At 50.6% G+C, this 19628-nt stretch overlaps 11 protein-coding genes across 16 annotated transcripts; 7 read left to right on the forward strand and 4 right to left on the reverse strand.

Annotated features, from left to right (window-relative positions):
- Positions 1 to 195: 195 nt before the first annotated feature.
- On the forward strand, positions 196 to 989 carry PPTG_05355 (hypothetical protein; the record flags this gene model as incomplete). The annotated part of the gene is made up of 1 exon (XM_008898885.1): positions 196 to 989. One exon carries the CDS (start codon positions 196 to 198, stop codon positions 901 to 903), a length of 708 nt encoding a protein of 235 aa, XP_008897133.1. The 3' UTR covers positions 904 to 989.
- A 140-nt stretch (positions 990 to 1129) lies between these two features.
- PPTG_05356 (hypothetical protein) lies at positions 1130 to 1902 on the forward strand (the record flags this gene model as incomplete). The annotated part of the gene is made up of 4 exons (XM_008898886.1): positions 1130 to 1284; positions 1353 to 1432; positions 1498 to 1691; positions 1756 to 1902. The coding sequence occupies 4 exons, from the start codon at positions 1130 to 1132 to the stop codon at positions 1873 to 1875; spliced, it is 549 nt and encodes a 182-aa protein (XP_008897134.1). The 3' UTR covers positions 1876 to 1902.
- PPTG_05357 lies at positions 1864 to 3056 on the reverse strand. Of its 2 annotated transcripts, XM_008898887.1 has the most exons (3): positions 2639 to 3056; positions 2370 to 2580; positions 1864 to 2313 (listed from the first exon to the last, which is right to left on the reverse strand). In XM_008898887.1, the coding sequence occupies exons 1-3, from the start codon at positions 2919 to 2921 to the stop codon at positions 2007 to 2009; spliced, it is 801 nt and encodes a 266-aa protein (XP_008897135.1). In that variant the 5' UTR covers positions 2922 to 3056; the 3' UTR covers positions 1864 to 2006. The 2 variants fall into 2 exon arrangements, with proteins under 2 accessions (XP_008897135.1, XP_008897136.1); XM_008898888.1 differs by having other exon boundaries at positions 2370 to 3056.
- Positions 3057 to 3151: 95 nt separating this feature from the next.
- On the forward strand, positions 3152 to 3954 carry PPTG_05358 (hypothetical protein). Its single transcript, XM_008898889.1, has 3 exons — positions 3152 to 3214; positions 3284 to 3580; positions 3654 to 3954. Exons 1-3 carry the CDS (start codon positions 3212 to 3214, stop codon positions 3909 to 3911), a joined length of 558 nt encoding a protein of 185 aa, XP_008897137.1. The 5' UTR covers positions 3152 to 3211; the 3' UTR covers positions 3912 to 3954.
- On the reverse strand, positions 3945 to 5914 carry PPTG_05359 (hypothetical protein; the record flags this gene model as incomplete). Its single annotated transcript, XM_008898890.1, has 5 exons — positions 3945 to 5363; positions 5436 to 5519; positions 5593 to 5653; positions 5728 to 5816; positions 5879 to 5914. The coding sequence occupies 5 exons, from the start codon at positions 5912 to 5914 to the stop codon at positions 3945 to 3947; spliced, it is 1689 nt and encodes a 562-aa protein (XP_008897138.1).
- Positions 5915 to 6104: 190 nt separating this feature from the next.
- On the forward strand, positions 6105 to 7786 carry PPTG_05360 (hypothetical protein; the record flags this gene model as incomplete). Its single annotated transcript, XM_008898891.1, has 8 exons — positions 6105 to 6232; positions 6294 to 6348; positions 6421 to 6570; positions 6639 to 6767; positions 6854 to 6883; positions 6969 to 7118; positions 7188 to 7411; positions 7471 to 7786. 8 exons carry the CDS (start codon positions 6105 to 6107, stop codon positions 7784 to 7786), a joined length of 1182 nt encoding a protein of 393 aa, XP_008897139.1.
- Positions 7591 to 9380, reverse strand: PPTG_05361. 2 transcript variants are annotated; one of them, XM_008898892.1, is made up of 3 exons: positions 8241 to 9380; positions 7762 to 8166; positions 7591 to 7690 (listed from the first exon to the last, which is right to left on the reverse strand). In XM_008898892.1, the coding sequence occupies exons 1-2, from the start codon at positions 9333 to 9335 to the stop codon at positions 7834 to 7836; spliced, it is 1428 nt and encodes a 475-aa protein (XP_008897140.1). In that variant the 5' UTR covers positions 9336 to 9380; the 3' UTR covers positions 7591 to 7690; positions 7762 to 7833. The 2 variants fall into 2 exon arrangements, with proteins under 2 accessions (XP_008897140.1, XP_008897141.1); XM_008898893.1 differs by having other exon boundaries at positions 7762 to 8131; positions 8207 to 9380.
- A 99-nt stretch (positions 9381 to 9479) lies between these two features.
- PPTG_05362 (CTP synthase) lies at positions 9480 to 11592 on the reverse strand. Its single transcript, XM_008898894.1, has one exon. The coding sequence runs from the start codon at positions 11405 to 11407 to the stop codon at positions 9665 to 9667; it is 1743 nt and encodes a 580-aa protein (XP_008897142.1). The 5' UTR covers positions 11408 to 11592; the 3' UTR covers positions 9480 to 9664.
- Positions 11593 to 12220: 628 nt separating this feature from the next.
- PPTG_05363 (hypothetical protein) lies at positions 12221 to 14638 on the forward strand (the record flags this gene model as incomplete). The annotated part of the gene is made up of 1 exon (XM_008898895.1): positions 12221 to 14638. The coding sequence occupies one exon, from the start codon at positions 12221 to 12223 to the stop codon at positions 14579 to 14581; it is 2361 nt and encodes a 786-aa protein (XP_008897143.1). The 3' UTR covers positions 14582 to 14638.
- A 50-nt stretch (positions 14639 to 14688) lies between these two features.
- Positions 14689 to 17148, forward strand: PPTG_05364 (hypothetical protein). The gene is made up of 3 exons (XM_008898896.1): positions 14689 to 15070; positions 15136 to 15732; positions 15803 to 17148. The coding sequence occupies exons 1-3, from the start codon at positions 14877 to 14879 to the stop codon at positions 17064 to 17066; spliced, it is 2055 nt and encodes a 684-aa protein (XP_008897144.1). The 5' UTR covers positions 14689 to 14876; the 3' UTR covers positions 17067 to 17148.
- A 105-nt stretch (positions 17149 to 17253) lies between these two features.
- PPTG_05365 (hypothetical protein) lies at positions 17254 to 19615 on the forward strand. 4 transcript variants are annotated; one of them, XM_008898897.1, is made up of 5 exons: positions 17254 to 17577; positions 17648 to 17873; positions 17941 to 18676; positions 18745 to 18828; positions 18901 to 19615. In XM_008898897.1, the coding sequence occupies exons 1-5, from the start codon at positions 17285 to 17287 to the stop codon at positions 19548 to 19550; spliced, it is 1989 nt and encodes a 662-aa protein (XP_008897145.1). In that variant the 5' UTR covers positions 17254 to 17284; the 3' UTR covers positions 19551 to 19615. The 4 variants fall into 4 exon arrangements, with proteins under 4 accessions (XP_008897145.1, XP_008897146.1, XP_008897148.1 ...); XM_008898898.1 differs by having other exon boundaries at positions 17254 to 17873; XM_008898900.1 differs by having other exon boundaries at positions 17648 to 18676.
- The last annotated feature ends 13 nt before the right edge of the window (positions 19616 to 19628 follow it).

The raw sequence follows: 19628 nt of genomic DNA on the forward strand, positions 1-19628 counted from the left end.
CCCAGAGCACACCACAAACTTGCACTAGCACAACAGGGTGTTGAACACCGTCCGATCTTCGATTCCATTCCATCCGTAAAATACGAGGCAACCACACACTTTTCTCCGATTTTCGAAACAAACCAAATTGTCACTTCTCAAGTTGCCTTGCACCACCAAAACCAACACCGTCAGACCCAGCGCAAGACCGCTAGAATGAAGACTCAAGTTATCATCGCTACCGCTGCTTTGACTATCGCTGCAACGATGGACTCGGTGTCTGGCCTCGCCAAGTATCTCAACGAAATTCCGAACGGCAGTCTCTTCCAGCAGTCTCTCGGTCACATTGGTGGCGACAGTTCCAAGACGACGCCGTTTGCCGAAGCGTTTGCTGCTGCCGATCACACGTGGTCCAGCAGTCTGTGTGAAGCTAAATTTCCTGGCTCGAGCATGACCAACGGGGCCGCTTTCGGTGACCCGTGCTGCACGTGGAAGAAGGGCGGAAAACCGGACTTCACGGTGACGGCTTTCACGACTACACCCGGCAAGGCCACGACTTGCGCATCGAAGGGTGGGTCGAGCGGAACTTCCTCGGGGGCTGGTGCATCTGGAGCCGCTGATGCTACAAAGGGGGGCAGCTCGGGTACTACCGAGAGCTCTGGCGATGGGGCTGCTAATGCCACCAAGGGTGGAACTACCGACACTACCGAGAGCTCTGGCGATGGAGCTGCCGATGCCACCAAGGGTGGAACTACCGACACTACCGAGAGCTCTGACACGGGAGCTAGCGATGCTTCAACAGGAACTACCACTGGTGGCTCGCCAAGTGGAGCTGGTGATGCCACCAAGGGTTCTCCTTGGGGCTCAAGCACCACCCCAACTTCCGGTGGTGGTTGCGCTGCCAAGAGAACTCTGCGTCGTTAGACGTACGAGTATTCGCTATGTGTCCACTGGTAGCTGTCTTAGTCGTGTTCGCATCGCCTTAAAGAAGTAGCGAGAGAAGCTGCCTATTGTTGTTTACATTTCATATTTCTCAAACGAAGCTTTTGAGAAAATACCTGTTAATTGTATTTGGTTGTCAACATCGATTCATCCTATTCTGGTATTTGTATTTTTGATATCTTTACTGGAAAATACGACACTTGAGGTAATGGGTAATGTATGCTGCGGTGGCGGAAACTCGGAGGTGTTGGCGCGACAAGAACTGCTCAAAGAGGGCAACGATTTCAAGAAAAAGAGCGCTTTTCTAGGAGTGCTCAGCAGATCTGAAAACGTCTACTTGCAGCTAAACCCGTCGGGTACCAGGTAAGATCAACACTTCTGCACCAGATTGCATGTAGAAAGCGGTATAACGTGTAAGCTCGCCATGGCAGACTGATGTGGCGACAAACACCCGGTCCAAGTAGCTCCGAAGAATTGCCGATTTATCGGGTTGGCAAAGTATGTCCGATGGGTATGTCGACGCAAACAGTAAAGTACTTTTAGGGAGCAAACTCTAACGATTTGGGTTTTGAGCAGGTCGTCTTGATCTGGTGCTTCTCGGTCAGAATGGCCAGAAATTGCTTGAATTGACAGCAGGAACGACGGATGTCCGAGACCTGTGGGTGCAGACGTTGGAAGAGCTTTGTCTTCCCGGTCAAGAAAATCAGAGTGAGGAGGACGCGAAAAGCTTAAAAGAAAAAATGGAGAAGCAGCAGGATAAGCAGAAGGAGGTACAAGTCGCTGATAACAGCCTAATGTTAAACACGTGGCTTGGCTAACACTTTTTTCTTGCAGCAATATTGGAAAGATCGAACGGAGGAATTGGAGAAACGACGACGCGATGCTGAAGAACGCAAGAAGAAGATTGGCGTTATTGGAATGAAATACACCGCCCAAGCGATGGTGAACAGATAGGCTAAGGCAGTAGAGATTAGTTCTCTCGACCATAATTATTATCGCTAGGAATGTTAGATTAATCACTTCCTTATCCAAATTTGTATTTTGTATTGCGTGGGCTCGTTTCCCTGACGCAGCAGGTTGAAAGTTTATTCTTCGTGAATGTGGAATGACGCAGCCAGTTCCAGCATACTGGTCGTGTCTAGCGTGTGTCCGTGAACGGGGCCAATCGCACTGAGTACTGCCGCTTTGGCTACTGCGCTAACAGGAATCGTAGCTCGCATTTCCTCTCCAAAAAACGGTACGTAGCTTAGAGCAGTTGAAAACGCACCAAGATCGCGCGCCAGCAGCGAAGTTGGAGCTCCGACGAGCTGCAACGGGATTCCTCGACCCTTTTTCGTGCGTCGCCAACCGTAAATGAAACCCGGACGCAGCGCCACGCCCGTGCTGGGGAATCTAAAAATTTGTAGTCAGCAACAGAAGAAAGACCGTAAATCTCTAATTTGCCTTACCTCGACTGCACTGCTTTTTCAGCTCTCTGCTTGCCGTGGTAATAGCCGTACATGGGTAGCCACGATGGGTAGTACGAGCCCACCCGCGAGTTCGAGACAAATACAAAGCGCTCGGCCCCCGCCTTCTGCGCCGCTCTTGCCGCCACGATCGTGGCGTCTCCGCACATTTTCTCCATAAACTCATTGTTGCCGAACGCTCCCACAGTCGAGACTGCCATACAAAACCTTAAAGTCAGTACATGATCAACTTCAATATGGACTGAACGTACTGACGCCCGTGACCCCCTCGACGGCCTTGGCCAGCTGCTTGTCATCAAACACGTCGCCCTTGTGCCAATCCACCTGGTCGATCCAGGGCACGTCCTGCCACTGAGGCTTACCCGACGGGTTCAGGCTGCGCACTTCGATTCCTTTCTGAACGGCGCGTTGCAAGATGTTGCTGCCCACGAAGCCGTTGCCGCCGATGACCAGCACGCGGTGCTCGCTCTTATCGTAGCTCTTGAGCGTGTGCATCGTGCTCAAGCGCATGCGCTTCGTGGTGGCAGCCAACATTGTTGCTCGTAAGGATAGTGGGAGAACTGACTTGCTAGACGTGAGCTCTTGCTGGTCAATTGAAGAGTGCCCGGATGAAGTTGGGGGATACTTACGCAAGAGTCACGGAAATAGAAGCGATTATAGGAATAGTACACGATCTTCAGAATTTAGAAATGAAAATAGAAATCGAGTGGAATTTTGTGTTTTAAAACTGGATTTGATTTTCTAAATCTACGTCATATTGAAGTGGTGATCTTGAAAGGTCGTAGCCAAACGGAAGGGACTTTGCTTTGCTGCATCAAGGAGTTATGGTATGTATAAGCTGCTCATCCCTCGCTATGTGGACGACTTGGTCATGCTAATTGCTGTGTTTGTTGCAGTCGAGTGCCATGTCTGCTTCGGCTTTCGCGCGGTCCCGCGCGGCGTTGCGACGCAAGCCCAAACCGGTGAAGAAGGCGCTCGATGAAGAGGATTTAGAGGAGATCAAGGAGGCTTTCCACCTCTTCGACACGGATGGCAGTGGCAGCATTGATGTGCGTGAGTTGAAGGCTGCGATGCGTGCACTCGGGTTCCAGGTGAAGAAGGCGGAGATCCGCCAAATGATCGCAGACATCGACAAGGACGAGTCGGGGACTATCAACTTGGACGAGTTCATCGAGATGATGACTGGGAAGATGGTGCGTTGCAATAGAAAATCAGTGCGAGTATGGAGTATAAGTGGCTCATTGTATTATGTTGATAACTATTCAGAACTCACGAGACTCGCGCGAAGAAATCATGAAGATTTTTCAGCTATTTGACGACGACAACACGGGCAAGATCTCGTTCCGAAACTTGAAGCGTGTGTGCACTGAGCTTGGAGAAACGCTTACGGACGAAGAGATGCAGGAGATGATCGATGAGGCTGATCGCGATGGAGACGGGCTTATCAACGAGGAAGAATTTTTTCGCGTGATGAAGAAGCGTAGCGGTAACCCTCTCGACGACCTTGACAGCGACGACGACTAACAACTTCACAATACACTATCAGAGCTGAGGTCTCTAAACTAGATCACTTTTGTCTATTAGTGTTTCCGCGGTTGCTTCTTCGTCAGTGGGAGGCGATGAGCGTAGTGCCGCTTGAATACGGGGGTCTGTTATGCTAGCCAATCGCTTCTCTAACTTAACAGATTGCAGGATTTCTTGAACGCTTCGCTTTACAATGCGAGTATTTGTTAAGGATGGTGCAATAGATGGAGATGATAGCCGTGCGTTGTTGGCCCCGCCAGGATGTTTCGATGGCGGTAGATCGACGATGTTACAGCGAATTCGAACCGTTGTGCCTGTCGACTCCGTTTTTTGTCCTAACCGACTGGTGATCGTAGTGGAGATAGGTGATTCATCAGCATTGACTTCCCGTAATCGACCGGCAATGAAATCGTCATCTTCAGTGCTTTCGTCAATACCCAGAAAGAGCTCTTCCATTTGATCACGGATCGAGAAAATCGGTTTGTGAATAGGCACATCTAAATCGTAAAACCCAGAAGAATTTCTCAGTTTTATCTCTCCGTTGCCTTGGGTTCTCTTCCGTCGCCATGAATCTCGAGAATATACCCTTAAGTGGAGAATTGGGCAAGCAACAATGTTCCCAAAATTATCCTCCCCCTTTGTATGTGACGAAATCTCCGATAGTTCAGATTTGACGAGTTTCAGATTAAAATGCTGATGACAACCAAATGCTGCGGAAGTAAAACAACCTGGATACGCAGGTCGCTGAGGTAGCGATAACGACGTTTTACCTCGCTTCCGAGTATTATTCCCAGCTTGAAATTTCCATTGAGGGTATCCAGCACGACCGGGCAGCTCAAGTTCATACTCCACGAAGATCGGATCCGTTGTTTGCGGGTTATCTACCGCAACCACTTCAAGCGATATCATCATCTTGTGCTGCATATTATTGCCACTGATCCGTTGTTCAAATAATTTGGGATTCTTGTTCAGCTGCTGCCATCGAGTCACCTCAGCCCTATCGCGCTTTTCCTCCTGCAATCGGATGTCTCGGGAGAGTCTTTGATCCTCAGCAGAAGCAAACGGAAGTAGATCGTGAATGTTGTCTAGCACATACTCGTATAATGAACCTGAAGGAGTAGGTATATGGTACGTTGAAAGCTTGGGGCCCTTGATAAGCAGGTCTGGATCATTTTCAGGCTCCACAATTGAAGCAGAAAAGCCCGGTGTAGCACAGAATAATCCAGTCTCTTTGTAAAACCGAAGGGAGCAAAGAACACGTTCCACACCTTCGATAAGTGCAATAATGTGCATAGCACGAAATTTATCTTCGCGGTTGGCTCGAAGCCAAGCACGGTGTTGATTGGATGTCCACGAAGCTTCATTTCGCTTGTCACGTGGTCGTCGAGTAAGATCTGGCGGAGTAAGATGCGTTATGCTGTTCTTCGAAGTAGTTGGCGGATCTCTCGCATACTACATGGTTTGTCATCAATAATGTGTCAATACAAATATCACTGATATAACGTTGCCGAAGCGTATATATACCTCGTTTGGAATGAAATCGTCAACATCGACGTATGAAGACAAGATATCGGCGTTGTCACTCTCAGGCGAGCTCCGATCTCCACGCTAAAATCGATAAAGAATTGTTAGGAACACGTATATTACATGTGGGTGTTGGATGTTTTGCGATTGCACGTACCTTTCGCTTGGATAGTTGAATTCCTCTTGCTTCGAGATGCTCCAACTCTCGCTTCTTTTCGCTTGAACAATATTCAGAGAGTTAATGCTGCCATTTAACTATCTTTCGCAGAATTGAACAGTTCACAATTGATACCTCAAGCTGAGCTTCTTTTCTTGCCACTGAAAGCAGTACGTCCACGTTCTTCCTAGTGGCACCGAGTTATCGCTTCCAAATCCAGAGATCTGCAACAAGTGATGATTTAGTAAACTCTACTTACTTAGAAAAACAAATCATTACACTATACCTTGCGCAAGGTCACGCTAATGAGCAAGTTTTCCATCGGATCGCGCACATGATAGTATTGAGTCAAAGGCATATCCTCGCCCTTGTCGATCACCGCACGTGTCCTTTCACGAATGTAGCCATGTAGGGGTTGCGTCGGTTCATACAGAAGAATACCACAACAGCATCACCTGTTCGAGGTATGATAAATGAATTTGCTGGCGACGAGCGAGTTACGAGGCCGTTGAATGGTACGCTTGCATGCAGCTATCGTTTCGTTTGCGTCAGGGAAAAAGAACTTACAGATCAATCTGTCAAATGGATTAGCGTACATTATAACTGGAGAAGTAGAGAATTCGCTCTCCCCAAATGACGAGTAAGTCACAACGTAATCAACTGTCAAATTTGTCGGAGCATTATGTTTGTGAAATTTACAGGGATATTATTGATGACGAGAACTACTGGCTTGGTCTCGGTATGGTGGATGTCGAGGTAAGTGTAAATTGAGTTTGTCGAGATTTATTATAAAAAAGGGGGGAAGAAAGTAACAGGGCAAATGGGCAGGCTGAAACGGAGTCAATGCGTCACGAAGCCGAAGTTCGACTGCGAGCCCAGTCGAACGAGCTAAAACGATTCCACGACAAAGTTTGTTTACGCGTGACGGAACGAGAACGACAGAATCGTCTTAATGCCCAGCGTGCACAGAAGTGCTTGGTGCGTGAGTTATCAGCAATTTTTTTTTTTTACTTGCGTGGTGAGATTTACTTATCGTGATTAAGTAGGATGCAAAATGTGCAAAAGTGTTTTCAACCACGGAATTGGTACAGCATACAGGAAACTCTGGGACTGCACGAATCTCGTCCCGCCCCTACTTTCAGAAAATGAAAGAGGACAAGAAAGCCATTCTAAAGGTTTGTAGCAAAACTTCCGTTTGTGACGCCACACAGTTTTCCAAGTTATGGCAAATGACACATTTCTTTCTGCTCATTGGTTCCAGGATTGCCCATTAGGAAAACACATTGAAAAGGTATATTCATGGATAATCATTTGTTTACTTGTAAGGCTTTTGTTTCCATTCCTCAGAGCAGTGAACGTGTGTGTTCATGTGGTAGATGCTGCGTTTAGATTCCCAGATTCGGGATGATTTACTACAATCAACTGAAACTTCAAGCTCACAAGAGTTATCCAACAGCAGAAACGAAAACGGTGATAACGAAGATGTAAGCGAGACGACTGCGTCATCAGCTTTGCTTCCAGAGCAGGTGTGTAACTTTTTTCGTTATGCTTTTAATGTCATCTTGAGTACGCTAATCACTTTTACTATACTCCAGCGTGTTGCTCTGTACGCAACAGTTCGACGGCAATACATGGAAATGAATCGCGCCAAAGTGAAAAACAACGTTTGGCGAGACAATTCTCATTCTCCCTCCCCAAGCACGAAATCTCCAGTGTCAAAAACCTCGACAGTAGGTCGAGTCAGCAGAGATCATCGCGATAGTACAGACCACAATGAGCATACTGAACGTTGGGCTACGACTTTAACTGGTGTTAAAGTGTACGTGAAATAATAGGTCTGCTTGTCGAAATTTATCTAACGTAGCCAGTTTTAACCAGCATCGATATGACTTCGGGGTGTGACGCTCGTGTGCATCGTCAAACCACCACATCGTCGACGCCATGGAGGAAAAAGTCTGCAAAAGGCTCCAAAACTCAAGCAGCAACGAAAGAACATGAGCGATTTCTACGAGCTCTCCAAGCACAACTAGGAACTCCCGCTCTCTGCTCATGTGCTAAGGCTGGGTCGTCGACGCAGCCATGTGCTAACAACTGCGCGCTGTACAAGCAGCCCAAGAAGCGTGAGAAACTCCTCACTAGTGTGTACAAACAGCAACAGCTAGACGTTACCACAGCTGCCTCTCCGACCCGCTAGATCTGTGTGTTAAAACAATCAATTCATTCCTCCATTGATCTTTAATTCTACACTGTCATGATGACTTCGCCGTCTTCATCCTGCGCTTCGTTTTCTTCACTGCCTGTCCAGATACCGTTCCACACAGTACTCCAAATATCAGGACCATGTTTTTCAACGTATCGATTGAAGGTTTCTTGCTCACGTTGTGCCTTGGACGTCCATGCGTCGAGCTTTAGCGGTTGCGCTTGAGGCTTCTGAAGCTCGTCATCGTCTTCATCAATCTGTTTCTCAAGCTGGTGCAAATCCAGTACACTCATGTTGCTGCTTGTGCTGTCCGGAGGGTCCCCGCTAGTCGTGCCGTCACTGGTATGAGAGAGAATGTCGTGGTCAGTCTCAATCTGCTATACAAAGGGAAGTAGTCGTAAGAAATACACCCACATGTTGACCACGCGTAATATTAGCGTTCGTGTACCTGTTTGCTCATAGACATCTGCCGGATCTGCTCTTTCAAGCTCTCCAATTGTTGCTGTTGGCTTTTAATGTAGTCGTTGGCGTCTTCCAATTGTCTCTGGACGATCGCCTTCTCGTCACGCAGCTTACGGACATAGTCTAACATCACGCGCTCTTCTCCGAGCATCTGAATTTCCTGCGATTCCTGCACGAGCGCTTCGATGGTTTTCTTCAATTGGTTCACAAGCAGATCCTTCTCTTCCAGCTGCAATAATAATTTTTCATCGTGGACTCCATGGGGACGCGCCGAATTAGCAGCACATGACGGCTCGCCATTCTCTCCAGCATTCTCTTCTGCTTTAGCTCCATTCTCTGCCTGAGTTTCCGTGATTTTATCACCCTCGTTGCTCTCTTTTAAGCCTTGCGAGAACAGTTCCTTTACCTCCTGCTGGGCCGCATTTTCCAGTGCTGTCTTGTCCTTACTGAACCCCTTCTCGCCTTTCAAACTCACGTCTGCATGATGCAATAGTAGCAACTTTGTGCACTCCATATTGTTAGCATGACACGCCAAGTGCAGAGGGGTAGCACCTTCTCCATTGCGTGCATCGATCAGCTTCTGCTTCTGTACATCTTCTCTCTCCAACAGGGTTTTCAGCACATCTACCGCTTGACAAGACGCCGCCCAATGCAGCAATGTTCCTCCCGTAGCTGCGTCTGTAATACCCACGTCCACGCCAGCTTCGAGCAACTGGTTCACGCTCTCGACGTCGTTTGCTGCGACCTGTTGGATCAAAAACTGGTGGAACACCACCACCAGGTCCTGCGCCTTCAGCTCTTGAGCCAGAGCATACGCGGATCGATTCTTAACGTCTTTTCCTTCCTGTGCCTTGCTCTGATGCTCTGGGGGGAAGCCAGCGGCCAGAAGAACTCGCAGTGCGTCCTTCTTGCCACTCGCCACGGCCACGTGCAGCGGCGAGCGACCGGTCACAGGGTCCACCACGTCGGCTAGCGACAGATGCCCACGTCCATGGTCTGCCAGCGCCTTGATGACGTCGGAGCGGCCATATTCGGCCGCCAGGAAGAAGCCATCCACCGCCTCCTGCAGCTCTTCAGTCATGGTTCAGCTCCGTTAGATAAAGTGTCGTTGTGGCCACGTCGTCTGCCACTCTAAGCGATTTGATTCGCCAAAAAAAAGAGTGAAATCATTTTTGAGCACTTTACCCATTTTTGCGTACGTCAGCAGGGAAATGAAGAATAAATATGTTGATTGTATTGCATGTGGTGTCTAGTTCTACTGCAGCGATGCTGCTGGAACCCCACCGCGAGAGCTTCGCCCTGTTTTCCTTCGACGGAAGAAAAACAAAGGCAAAAGCAGCGGAAGGAGGGGGTTCCAAATCAATATTTTAGCCTATTCACACGCAATCCTGCTGCAGTAATTCCCGTCGCTTACAGCTCCTTCTCCTTGGTCTCCACATCCTTCATGAACTGCTCGAGCTTGCCGGTAGCAGCCAGGATCAGACCATGGAAGGGCGGGGACGGGTCGTTCGGGTGCGACTTGAACTCCGGGTGGTACTGCGTGGCGAAGTAAAACGGGTGGACGTCGCGGTCGAGCTCAATCACCTGCATACGCTCGCCCTTGGTGTCCGTACCAACGAAGTTGAGTCCTCCCTCACGGATAGCAGGCACAAGCTCCGGGTTCACCTCGTAGCGGTGACGGTGACGCTCCATGATCGGTGTGTCCTTGCCGTACAGATAAGACACCAGCGAGCGCTTCGCCGGGTCCTCCTTCTCGTGCACAATAGTGCGGCGTGCACCGCAGCGCATGGTGCCGCCCATAACCTCGGGGTTAATCTCCGGCATGAAGACAACCGCCTTGTGGCCAGCATTAGCGTCAAACTCCTCACTGTTGGCATCAGTCCAGCCAATAACGTTGCGCGCGTACTCAATCACAGCAACCTGCATACCCAGACAGATACCCAGGTACGGCACACGGTTCTCACGAGCGTACTTAGCAGTCAGGACCTTGCCGTCCACTCCACGGTCACCAAAACCACCGGGCACTACGATACCGTCCACACTGCGTAGCTTGGTCCAGGCCTCGTCGTAAGCCTTGGGGTTCTTCTCACGCATTTCCACCTCCAGGTCGCTGGCTTCGATCCACTCGATCTCCAGGTCACGGTCGCACTTCATAGTGGCGTGCTTGAGCGCCTTGATGACACTCAGGTACGAGTCCTGCAGACCCGTGTACTTGCCCACGAGCGCAATCTTGCACACCTGCTCGAACGAGTCCACGCGGTGAGCCATAGCAGACCAGGCCTCAAGGTCCGGCTCGCTGAAGCGATCCATCAGCTGCAACTTGGACATGAGGATGCTGGCGGCTCCCTGCTTGGACAGCAGCAGCGGGACGTGGTAGATGTTGCTCACGTCGTGCACCGAGAGCACGTGGTTGGCCGGAACTTGGCAGAACATGCCGATCTTGGCCTTAGTGGCAGGCTCCAGCTCGGTGCTGCTACGGCAGATAATGACGTCGGGAGAGAGACCGGCACTGCGCAGCTCCTTGATGGCGTGCTGCGTCGGCTTGGTCTTCTGCTCGCCCACCGAGCCTAGCACAGGCACCAGTGAGACGTGCACAAGACAGAAGTTCTCCGGACCCACACGGAACTGGAACTGACGCAGAGCCTCGAGGAAGACCATGCTCTCGATGTCGCCAACGGTTCCTCCGACCTCAATCAGGCAGACGTCAGCCTCTTCGTCGTCCACAGCGCCGGCCTCGCCAGCGTGCTTGCCGTCCACACCGATCTGGGCTACACGCTCGATCCAGTCCTGGATAGCGTCGGTCACGTGGGGCACTACCTGCACTGTCTTGCCCAGGTAGTCACCGCGACGCTCCTTCTCGAGCACATGCGTGTACACCTTGCCCGTAGTGATGTTGTGGTCGCGCGTGAGCGTGATGCCAAGGAAACGCTCGTAGTTTCCCAGATCCAGATCGCCCTCGCCGCCGTCGTTGAGCACGAACACCTCACCGTGCTCGAACGGGGACATGGTGCCGGCATCGCAGTTGAGGTACGGGTCAATCTTGATGGACGTGACGCGCAGACCCAGCGATTTAAGCACGACGCCGATGCTGCTGATGGTGATGCCCTTGCCCAGGCCACTCACGGTGCCGCCGGTCACTGCCAGGTACTTCATGGTGAGAGAGTGGGAGTGATACTACGAGTCACGCACTGCTGGCAACGAATGGCCGAATGGCAGAGCGCTTTTGGTGCCTTTTTGACTCGCGAAGAGCTACGGGTTGAGTAACAGCCAAACCCGTTACTTAAGCGACTGCAGTTTGTATTAGAAATGGGCTTGATTCAAACCCGTTTTAGGGTGCTAGAAAACGGTCAGTCAAATTGGTTGGACGTCTGGAGATGGCGGGAATGCGATTCAGAGAATCATTTGGCGCGCTAAAAGATTTGAATACGTAGTGATCGGTACGACGTTTACAAGTTGGTCACTAACTTACATGCATGTAGCGCGCCGGTGCTGTGCAGTAAGTGCGAGGAAGCAACGGGAAAAGATTAAACCTATCCTATGCTTCATCAGCATGCAGCTTGGTTGTGACTTCGATTCGGTGTCATTTCCAATTCTACTTGCCACATTGTAGACTGGATTATCAGTAGTACTGATTCAGTACTCTGATCGAATGCAGGTAGTGCCACTACCACCACCACCAGTGCCGAAGCTGTAACGTTGTTGGACTAGCTCAGTCGCTCGAGACGTAGTGTTCGCGCTCCCGATTAAAAAGTGGACAGAATCCTCTCCAAGTTGAAGTTTCATGTTGAAGCAAAGTTGCCTTTTTCGTTGCAGCATTGCCCACGCACCCGCATTTCACTCTAGCGTTGCATATTTTCTTGTCTCCTAAGAACTCTTAGCAAAAGCGTTTACATCGACGAATATATCCAAAAGTCGCCACTCGAAACGACTGAGAACCGCAGGAATAAGCAAGCAGCACTGAACGCAATGGTGGTGAATGAAGCTGACGAGGCAAAGGCAAGTGCGTCACTGGCCCGACTGCGGTTGTTCCTGTCGTCGCACACTCCAAATGGTCCAGGAGAGGCTCACGCAGCATCTCCTGAACGTCCTGCTACAGAAACCCCGAAAGATGAAGATCATGATGAAAGTAGCTCACAAGCCCCAGATCCACCTCCCACATCCTCTGAATGTGGAGTTGACGTTGATTCTACCCCCGAGGTTCTACTGGACGACGACGAGGAGGATGATGCTGTGCAGACCACCATCCCTGCTGCAGGAGCGGTGGCAAGTGTTACCCCCATGAGTCAATCGTCGAAGGAGTTCGCGCGAGTTAAGTACCTACTGCAGTGCTCATTGCCAGGATATCGTGTGCATGAAGGTGTTGTGATTTGGGACATGCGGAACCCGTCGCTAGTAGCTCAGTATGAACAGCACACTGCGGGGTTGCTGGAGCTTGAATCCTGGGTATCCGTGAACGATCTTGGAGCCGACATGGGCGACGTACATAGCTACGGCTTTACGTCACTCGATGCCAACCAAACAGGCATGAAGTTTACGACTGGTAACCTCCAACTTAGTGCTCCTCTTGATCAACCAGCATCGACCAAGAAGCCATCCAGCACTCGACAACTCGTACTCTGCAAGATTGCAGTCGGTCGATCACTAGTCATTCACGACGAGGAAGAAGCCAAAGCTCGGCTCCCAGCTGGATACCACAGTTACTATTTGCATCACGAAGAAGAAGCTGGTGAACAGGATCACAACCTTCAAGCTGCATTTTTAGATCGTGGTTACTATCACGAGTATATCCTGACCAACACTCTCCAGGTCTTGCCACAGTATCTCGTGCGCTTCACCTTTTCGGCTGCCGATGCACACGGACCGGCAGTTGGTTCATGTGCACTTTGCGAACAACACCCCGCGGTTGTAATCTGCCGGAACTGTGAAGCACAGATCTGTGCTCAATGTGACCAAGAGGTTCACTCAGCTAACAAGTTGGTGCGTCGACACAAGCGCACACCATTGCGCAGCAAGTCCAAGGCCTTAGCCATTGAAGGCGCTAGACGTGGCCGGCGTCGTAGTTCGACCCCATCGCTAGCTGCTGCAATTGCGGAGATAGGCATGGAGAACCTTATGAACCCGTCCCAGGAGCCAACGGAAGCGCAGATCAATGCGATTATTGCTAAGCAAATGGAAGAAGGTTTGCTCACGGATGATGCACAGATGCCTATGTGTCGAACGCACAGTGATAAGAAGGTGGAATTCTACTGTCCTGTGTGCCAGGTTCCTGTGTGCGTGACCTGCAAAATGGTGGGAGATCATTCGATCGGAGAGAAAGGCTCGCACAGACTGCTCGCCGTTGCGGATGCCTATGAAACGTGTCTACGTGAGTCACTGCGTCCTGATCCACTGATCACGTCTCGCAAGACTGTGATTGAAAACAAACTTCAGCTTTTAAATCGAGTTCAATGCAGTGTGCAAGACAACAAGGCACAGGTTGCTGCTGCTATCAAGGAGCAATGTGCGCGAGCTCTGCGTAGTTTGGACGACGCAGTCGCGTTAAAGATGCGAGTGTTGTCCGGTGAAGTACTCGAGTTTGAGCGACAATTGCAGCAGATCGATTGGGTGGATGAAAGTCTGGAAGACCACCGGACGCTACTACCAGCGGTGGAGTTTCTAGCAGCCTGGAACCAGCACAAACTGCTTCGAGCCGAGCAACGCGACTTCCCGCCTTTTGCACACGGTTCCAATAACAGTGCGGAGCAGGTGAAAGCCGATCTGCAACTTGCAGGTGAGCTTCGCGTCATGTCGGCAGATCAAATGGCAACTCCGCAACAACGTCCTTCGTTCACGTCAAATGACGATGATCCTGCAGTCGGTGATGGCAACAACGCAAGCGGTGGCAACCAGGGCGATGGTTCCCATACAGAGCTAAAGGCTGCCGCGCTACTTACACAACACCGACGTGCATGTGACAACGATCTTCGTAAACGGTTAATCAACATGAGAGCCTCACTTCCTATAGAACCCAACGGAGCCTTCATGGTTTCGCGGCGTGTGGTGTCTCCCAAGTGCCAGGAGCTACTGGACGAGATCCGCCACGATATTCTAACCCAGAACAGCGCTAAGAAGAGCCCTGCAGCTGTCTCGCCTCGCGCCGCTGGATCTCCTCGCTCTCGCTTCGGCATTTCTCTCGTTGGAGTTGCGGGTAGAATGGCAGATTCCACAGCCTCATTGCGAGCGTTTTCAGTGCAGCCAAACACTAGGAACGAGGAACTGCGCTCACCCCGCCGCACCAGCGCGTGGTCAACTCTCCTGCGCCACGAAATGGGGCTCACCGACAATTGATCCATACAGCTTGTGTGTAAAAGCAGGGATAAAGATACTTTTTTTTTCGTGGTGCCATTTGACCCAATTTTCTGATTTTGGTCATTTTTTGTCATTTTTTGGGGTTCGAGGACGTCGTTTCATTCCTAAACCTGGGATAACCTGCCACGTGCCGAACACTCTCCCATCCGATCGGCAGTTCTCTTCCTCAGACCCTGCATTCCTCGTCGGCCAGCTCAATAGGGTACTTGTCAGTGTCCTCCACCCTCCATAGTGCAGTATTCACGTCAGCGAGAGACTCGGTACTTAATTCAGAATGGTGCGCGTAATTGCGGGCTTCTCGGCGCTTTTGGCCGCCGTCTCGATGCTGGCAGAGGCCGAGCAAGTGGCTGGCATGACTATGGAGCTGCACCGCCTACCCAAGCATGACATCCACCCGGAGAGATACATGAGACGCCTGAACAGCGAGGAAGATGCGCCGGAACTCGTGCCACTGCACCTGGGACTCGGGTATGTCAATGATATATCGCTATAAACCTGCTTACGGTGTTCTAACGACGTTGTAATTGATACAGCACACACTACACGTGGGTGTATGCAGGCACGCCGCCTCAGCGGGCGTCAGTGATCGCAGATACTGGCAGTGCATTGATGGCCTTCCCGTGCTCGGGCTGTGACGGATGTGGCCACCACACGGACCAGCCTTTCATGGCCGCTAACTCGTCCACGTTGGTTCATGTAACTTGTGCGCAAAAGTCATTCTTCCAGTGCAAGGAGTGCAAGGTACAGTCGGACACATGCGGCATTTCCCAGTCCTACATGGAAGGAAGCAGCTGGAAGGCATCAGTAGTCGAAGACATCGTGTACTTGGGAGGAGAATCGAGCTTCAACGACGAGGAAATGCGCAACCAATATGGAACACACTTCCAGTTCGGCTGCCAGAATTCTGAGACGGGATTATTCGTCACGCAAGTGGCCGATGGCATCATGGGGTTGTCCAACACGGAGAACCACATCATTGCCAAGTTACACCGTGAGAACAAAATCTCGAGCAATCTGTTCTCGCTCTGCTTTACAGAGAATGGTGGCACCATGTCAGTTGGGCAGCCGCACAAAGCTGCTCATCGGAGCGAAATCTCGTACGTGAAAGTGATCGCAGACCGCTCTGCTGGGTAAGTGAAGCTTGGCGTGATACTAGAGTTTTTACTTGTACTAATGACTCGTTTTTTGTGTCCGGTGTAGCCATTTCTACAATGTGCACATGAAAGACATTCGCATTGGTGGCAAATCCATTAACGCCAAGGAGGAAGCATACACACGTGGCCACTACATTGTGGACAGTGGAACAACCGACTCATATCTCCCACGAGCTCTGAAGACGGAGTTTTTGAACATGTTTAAGGAAGTTGCGGGTCGTGATTACCAAGTGGGCAATTCGTGTAAGGGTTTTACGAACAAGGACTTGGCGTCGCTGCCCACGATCCAGCTGGTAATGGAAGCTTATGGAGACGAAAATGCCGAAGTGATTCTGGACGTGCCACCGGAGCAGTACTTGCTTGAGTCTAATGGCGCTTACTGTGGTGGCATTTATCTGTCGGAGAACTCTGGTGGTGTCATCGGAGCCAACCTAATGATGAACCGTGACGTGATCTTTGATCTTGGCAACCAGCGCGTAGGCTTCGTGGATGCTGATTGTGCCTACCAGGGAGCCGCAAACGCGACTGCGCCTCCGTCGATCCACAAGGGTGGCACAACTACAACGACGTCTACTACGAATGCTACAGTGCCAAATGTTACACCGGGAGTTGCGAGCACTGCGGCACCAACTGCTGCTCCTACATCAGCGGCCACAGCAGCCACTGTAGTGTCGACTCCCAAGCCTACTTTTGCTGCAGTTACCCCCCAGCCGCCTGCGTCAACACTGGAGTCGACAACGAAGCCTGAATCCGCTACTGCGACGCCTGTACCTGTTGCTACGGCGCCTTCGGTGCCTGCAGTGACAGCTGTAAGAGCAATTAACTCCTCAACGTTGGACACGGCTTCAAGTGCTGCTGACCAGAACATCCAGCCATTATCAGAGGAAATCACACCAACGACTCAGCCTTCGTCTTCTGCTGCTACGGGAGATGATAAGCCGAAGGAGAAGTCGTCAGGCACTCACCCGATGGTGCTCACGATCGTGGGTGCTGTACTGGTGGTAGGCTTCCTGTTGATGATGTTGATTTCAGTAAGTCGACGGAGACAAAAGGACGGCAAGGAGCAGCTCTGGAGTCGTGTGAAGGGCGACGAGGAGGATGACGACGATGACGACGAGGAAGAGTTCGGTCTTGTGCGTAAGGACAAGAAGAAGGCAGTCACAACGAAGCACCAGAGGCTTAGTCAGGAAGAAGACGACGACGATGATCACCATGATCAGAGCAGCAGCGACGAGGAAGACGAGGTCTTCGATAGGAAATCTGTGCAGGAAGAGTCGAAGGTGGACAACCGAACGCTGGATCGGCTCTAAATACTGAATGGAACTTGTATTTCCCCACTGCCTGGTAAATAAAGATACACCAAACCGTCAATGCTTCAGTTTTTATTTTGACCCACTGATTAAAAATGTAGCCATTTCTGAAGTCAGTATCTTTATCCGGATTGCCGGATATTAGTCCGATCTTATCGGTCTGATTGGCTATAAATAAACGCTATCTGCTGCAATGCATTCTCACTCGGAGATTGAACATGACAGTGATGAGGCCTCGTTGCGCGGCGCGTGGTGCTCGATACCGAGCATTTCTCGCTGTTCTTGCTCCTGTAATATATTTCCAAGCGTCTGACGCAGTGGGCAGCGAGAAGAGCTTTCTGAAAATCCAGCTTCACAAGCAGCGGCAGCCGAGTTCCGAGTTGTCCCACAGATTGGCACACCAGCAAGCTCGAGCTCACAGACGAGCGCAGGAGGAGGTTACCAGTGGCGAAGGGAACTCTACACAGGGGACGCTGGCATTGAGTGAAGCCCCGTTGGGTGTGGGCTACGGGTACGTGTATTATGCAATGATGTAATGTTTTTATTTGGAAGTTGATGGTTATGGTGCTTATGCTTTGCAGCACACACTACGCTGAGATCCACTTGGGGATCCCTGCGCAACGTGCGTCGGTGATCGTAGACACTGGCAGCCACTTGACGGCTTTACCGTGTAGCACGTGTAATGGCTGTGGAACACATACCGACCCCCTCTTTGACGTGTCCAAGTCCACAACAGCAAAATATTTAGGTTGCCATGATTTCGACTCATGCCGTTCGTGTGAAAACGATCGCTGCATGATCTCTCAGGTATCGATACTGTGTACTTGCAGTTTTGGCATTGTTTTTGATATGTATCCAATGTTCCATTGTTCAGAGCTACATGGAAGGCAGCATGTGGCAAGCTGTAATGATAGACGAGCTGGTGTGGGTGGGAGGCTTCTCCACTCCAAGTGACGAGATGGAGGGGATTCTGAAGACGTTTGGCTTTCGCTTTCCGGTGGGCTGTCAGACTAAGGAGACTGGTCTCTTCATTACGCAGAAGGAGAATGGCATCATGGGTCTTGGCCGCCATCGCTCCACTGTCATGTCTTATATGCTGAATGCAGGACGTGTGACGCAGAATCTCTTCACCTTATGCTTTGCGGGGGATGGGGGCGAACTTGTGTTTGGAGGAGTCGACTACAGTCACCACACGAGTGATGTAGGCTACACACCGCTGATCAACGACAATTCCGCCTATTATCCAGTCCACGTAAAGGACATTCGGATGAATGGTGTGTCGCTGGGTATTGATGCTGGTACGATCAATTCAGGCAGAGGCGTGATTGTCGATAGCGGAACAACGGATACATTCTTTGACTCCAAAGGAAGCCGCACTTTTATGAAAGCGTTCCGGAATGCAGCAGGACGGGAGTACAGTGAAAAGCGCATGGATCTTACTGCCGATGAGCTAGCAGCTCTCCCGACAATTTCTATTATCCTGTCTGGAATGAAAGGAGACGGCACTGACGACGTTCAGCTGGATATTCCTGCATCGAGTTACCTTACCCCGTCCGATAACGCTGAATCATACTACGGCAACTTTCACTTCTCGGAGCGTAGCGGTGGAGGTAAGCTTCGTCAACATTTATTTGTTTCGCTTTTTTCTTCAGATCCTGACATTTTATTTCTCGAATAGTTTTGGGAGCAAGTACCATGATCGGCTTTGATGTGATTTTCGATACCGAAAACAAGCGCGTGGGCTTCGCTGAGTCTGATTGCGGTGCGTTGTTACTACGTACTTCCACGTATAAAGAGACAAGTTTTTCCTGACATTTTGTGTTCGATCTTACAGGGAAAAGCTACGACAATACTAGCACTCCAAGACCAATCGCTTCAAATAGTACCGAACAACCAACCATCCAGACTGAGACGCCAGTTGCTTCAAATGCGACGAACCAAACAGCCCCAACTGAAGCACAGATCACTGAGCAGCCGGTGTCTACTAATGCTACCTCCACAAGCTCGAGTAGTAATTCGTCGGTGGAGTCAAACACAACGGCAACAGCGTTGGCGGATGCAGCAAATAATGTCGATGTAGTTACTGGTTCATCTACTGGGGCCACAACGAGTCGAGCAAGCCCCAAGTTTGGCGCCTTTATCGCCGAAGTTATCCTCATTTCGCTGGTGGGTGTGGCACTTGCTGTAATGGTCTGGACCAAGTGGCGCACGCGATCTTGGTCTCGTATCCCAGACGCAACTGAGACTTCGCGAGCACACATGGAGACGGTCGTGGATATAGACGACAGTCGAAGTTTGTCACCAACCACTCCGCCAGGAAGTCCGTTATCTCCTCGGTCTCGAGCAGCTAGGAAAGGCCCGTCACCGAAGTTTACGATTGGCTCGCCCGTAGATGAAGATGCAGACGAGTTCCGCGAAGAAGATGAAGATGCTAGTAGTTTCCCGATCACCGGTCGTTCACAAGGCCCACGTACCAATCTGTAGACGAAATCTATATATAAACGCCAAATTCTGTCTATATATTAACTTCAACAAAAAGCATATACTTCCTAATGTTCAGCT

This window comes from Phytophthora parasitica (genome assembly GCF_000247585.1).
Source record: "Phytophthora parasitica INRA-310 unplaced genomic scaffold supercont2.7, whole genome shotgun sequence".
NCBI classification, from domain to species: domain Eukaryota; phylum Oomycota; class Peronosporomycetes; order Peronosporales; family Peronosporaceae; genus Phytophthora; species Phytophthora nicotianae.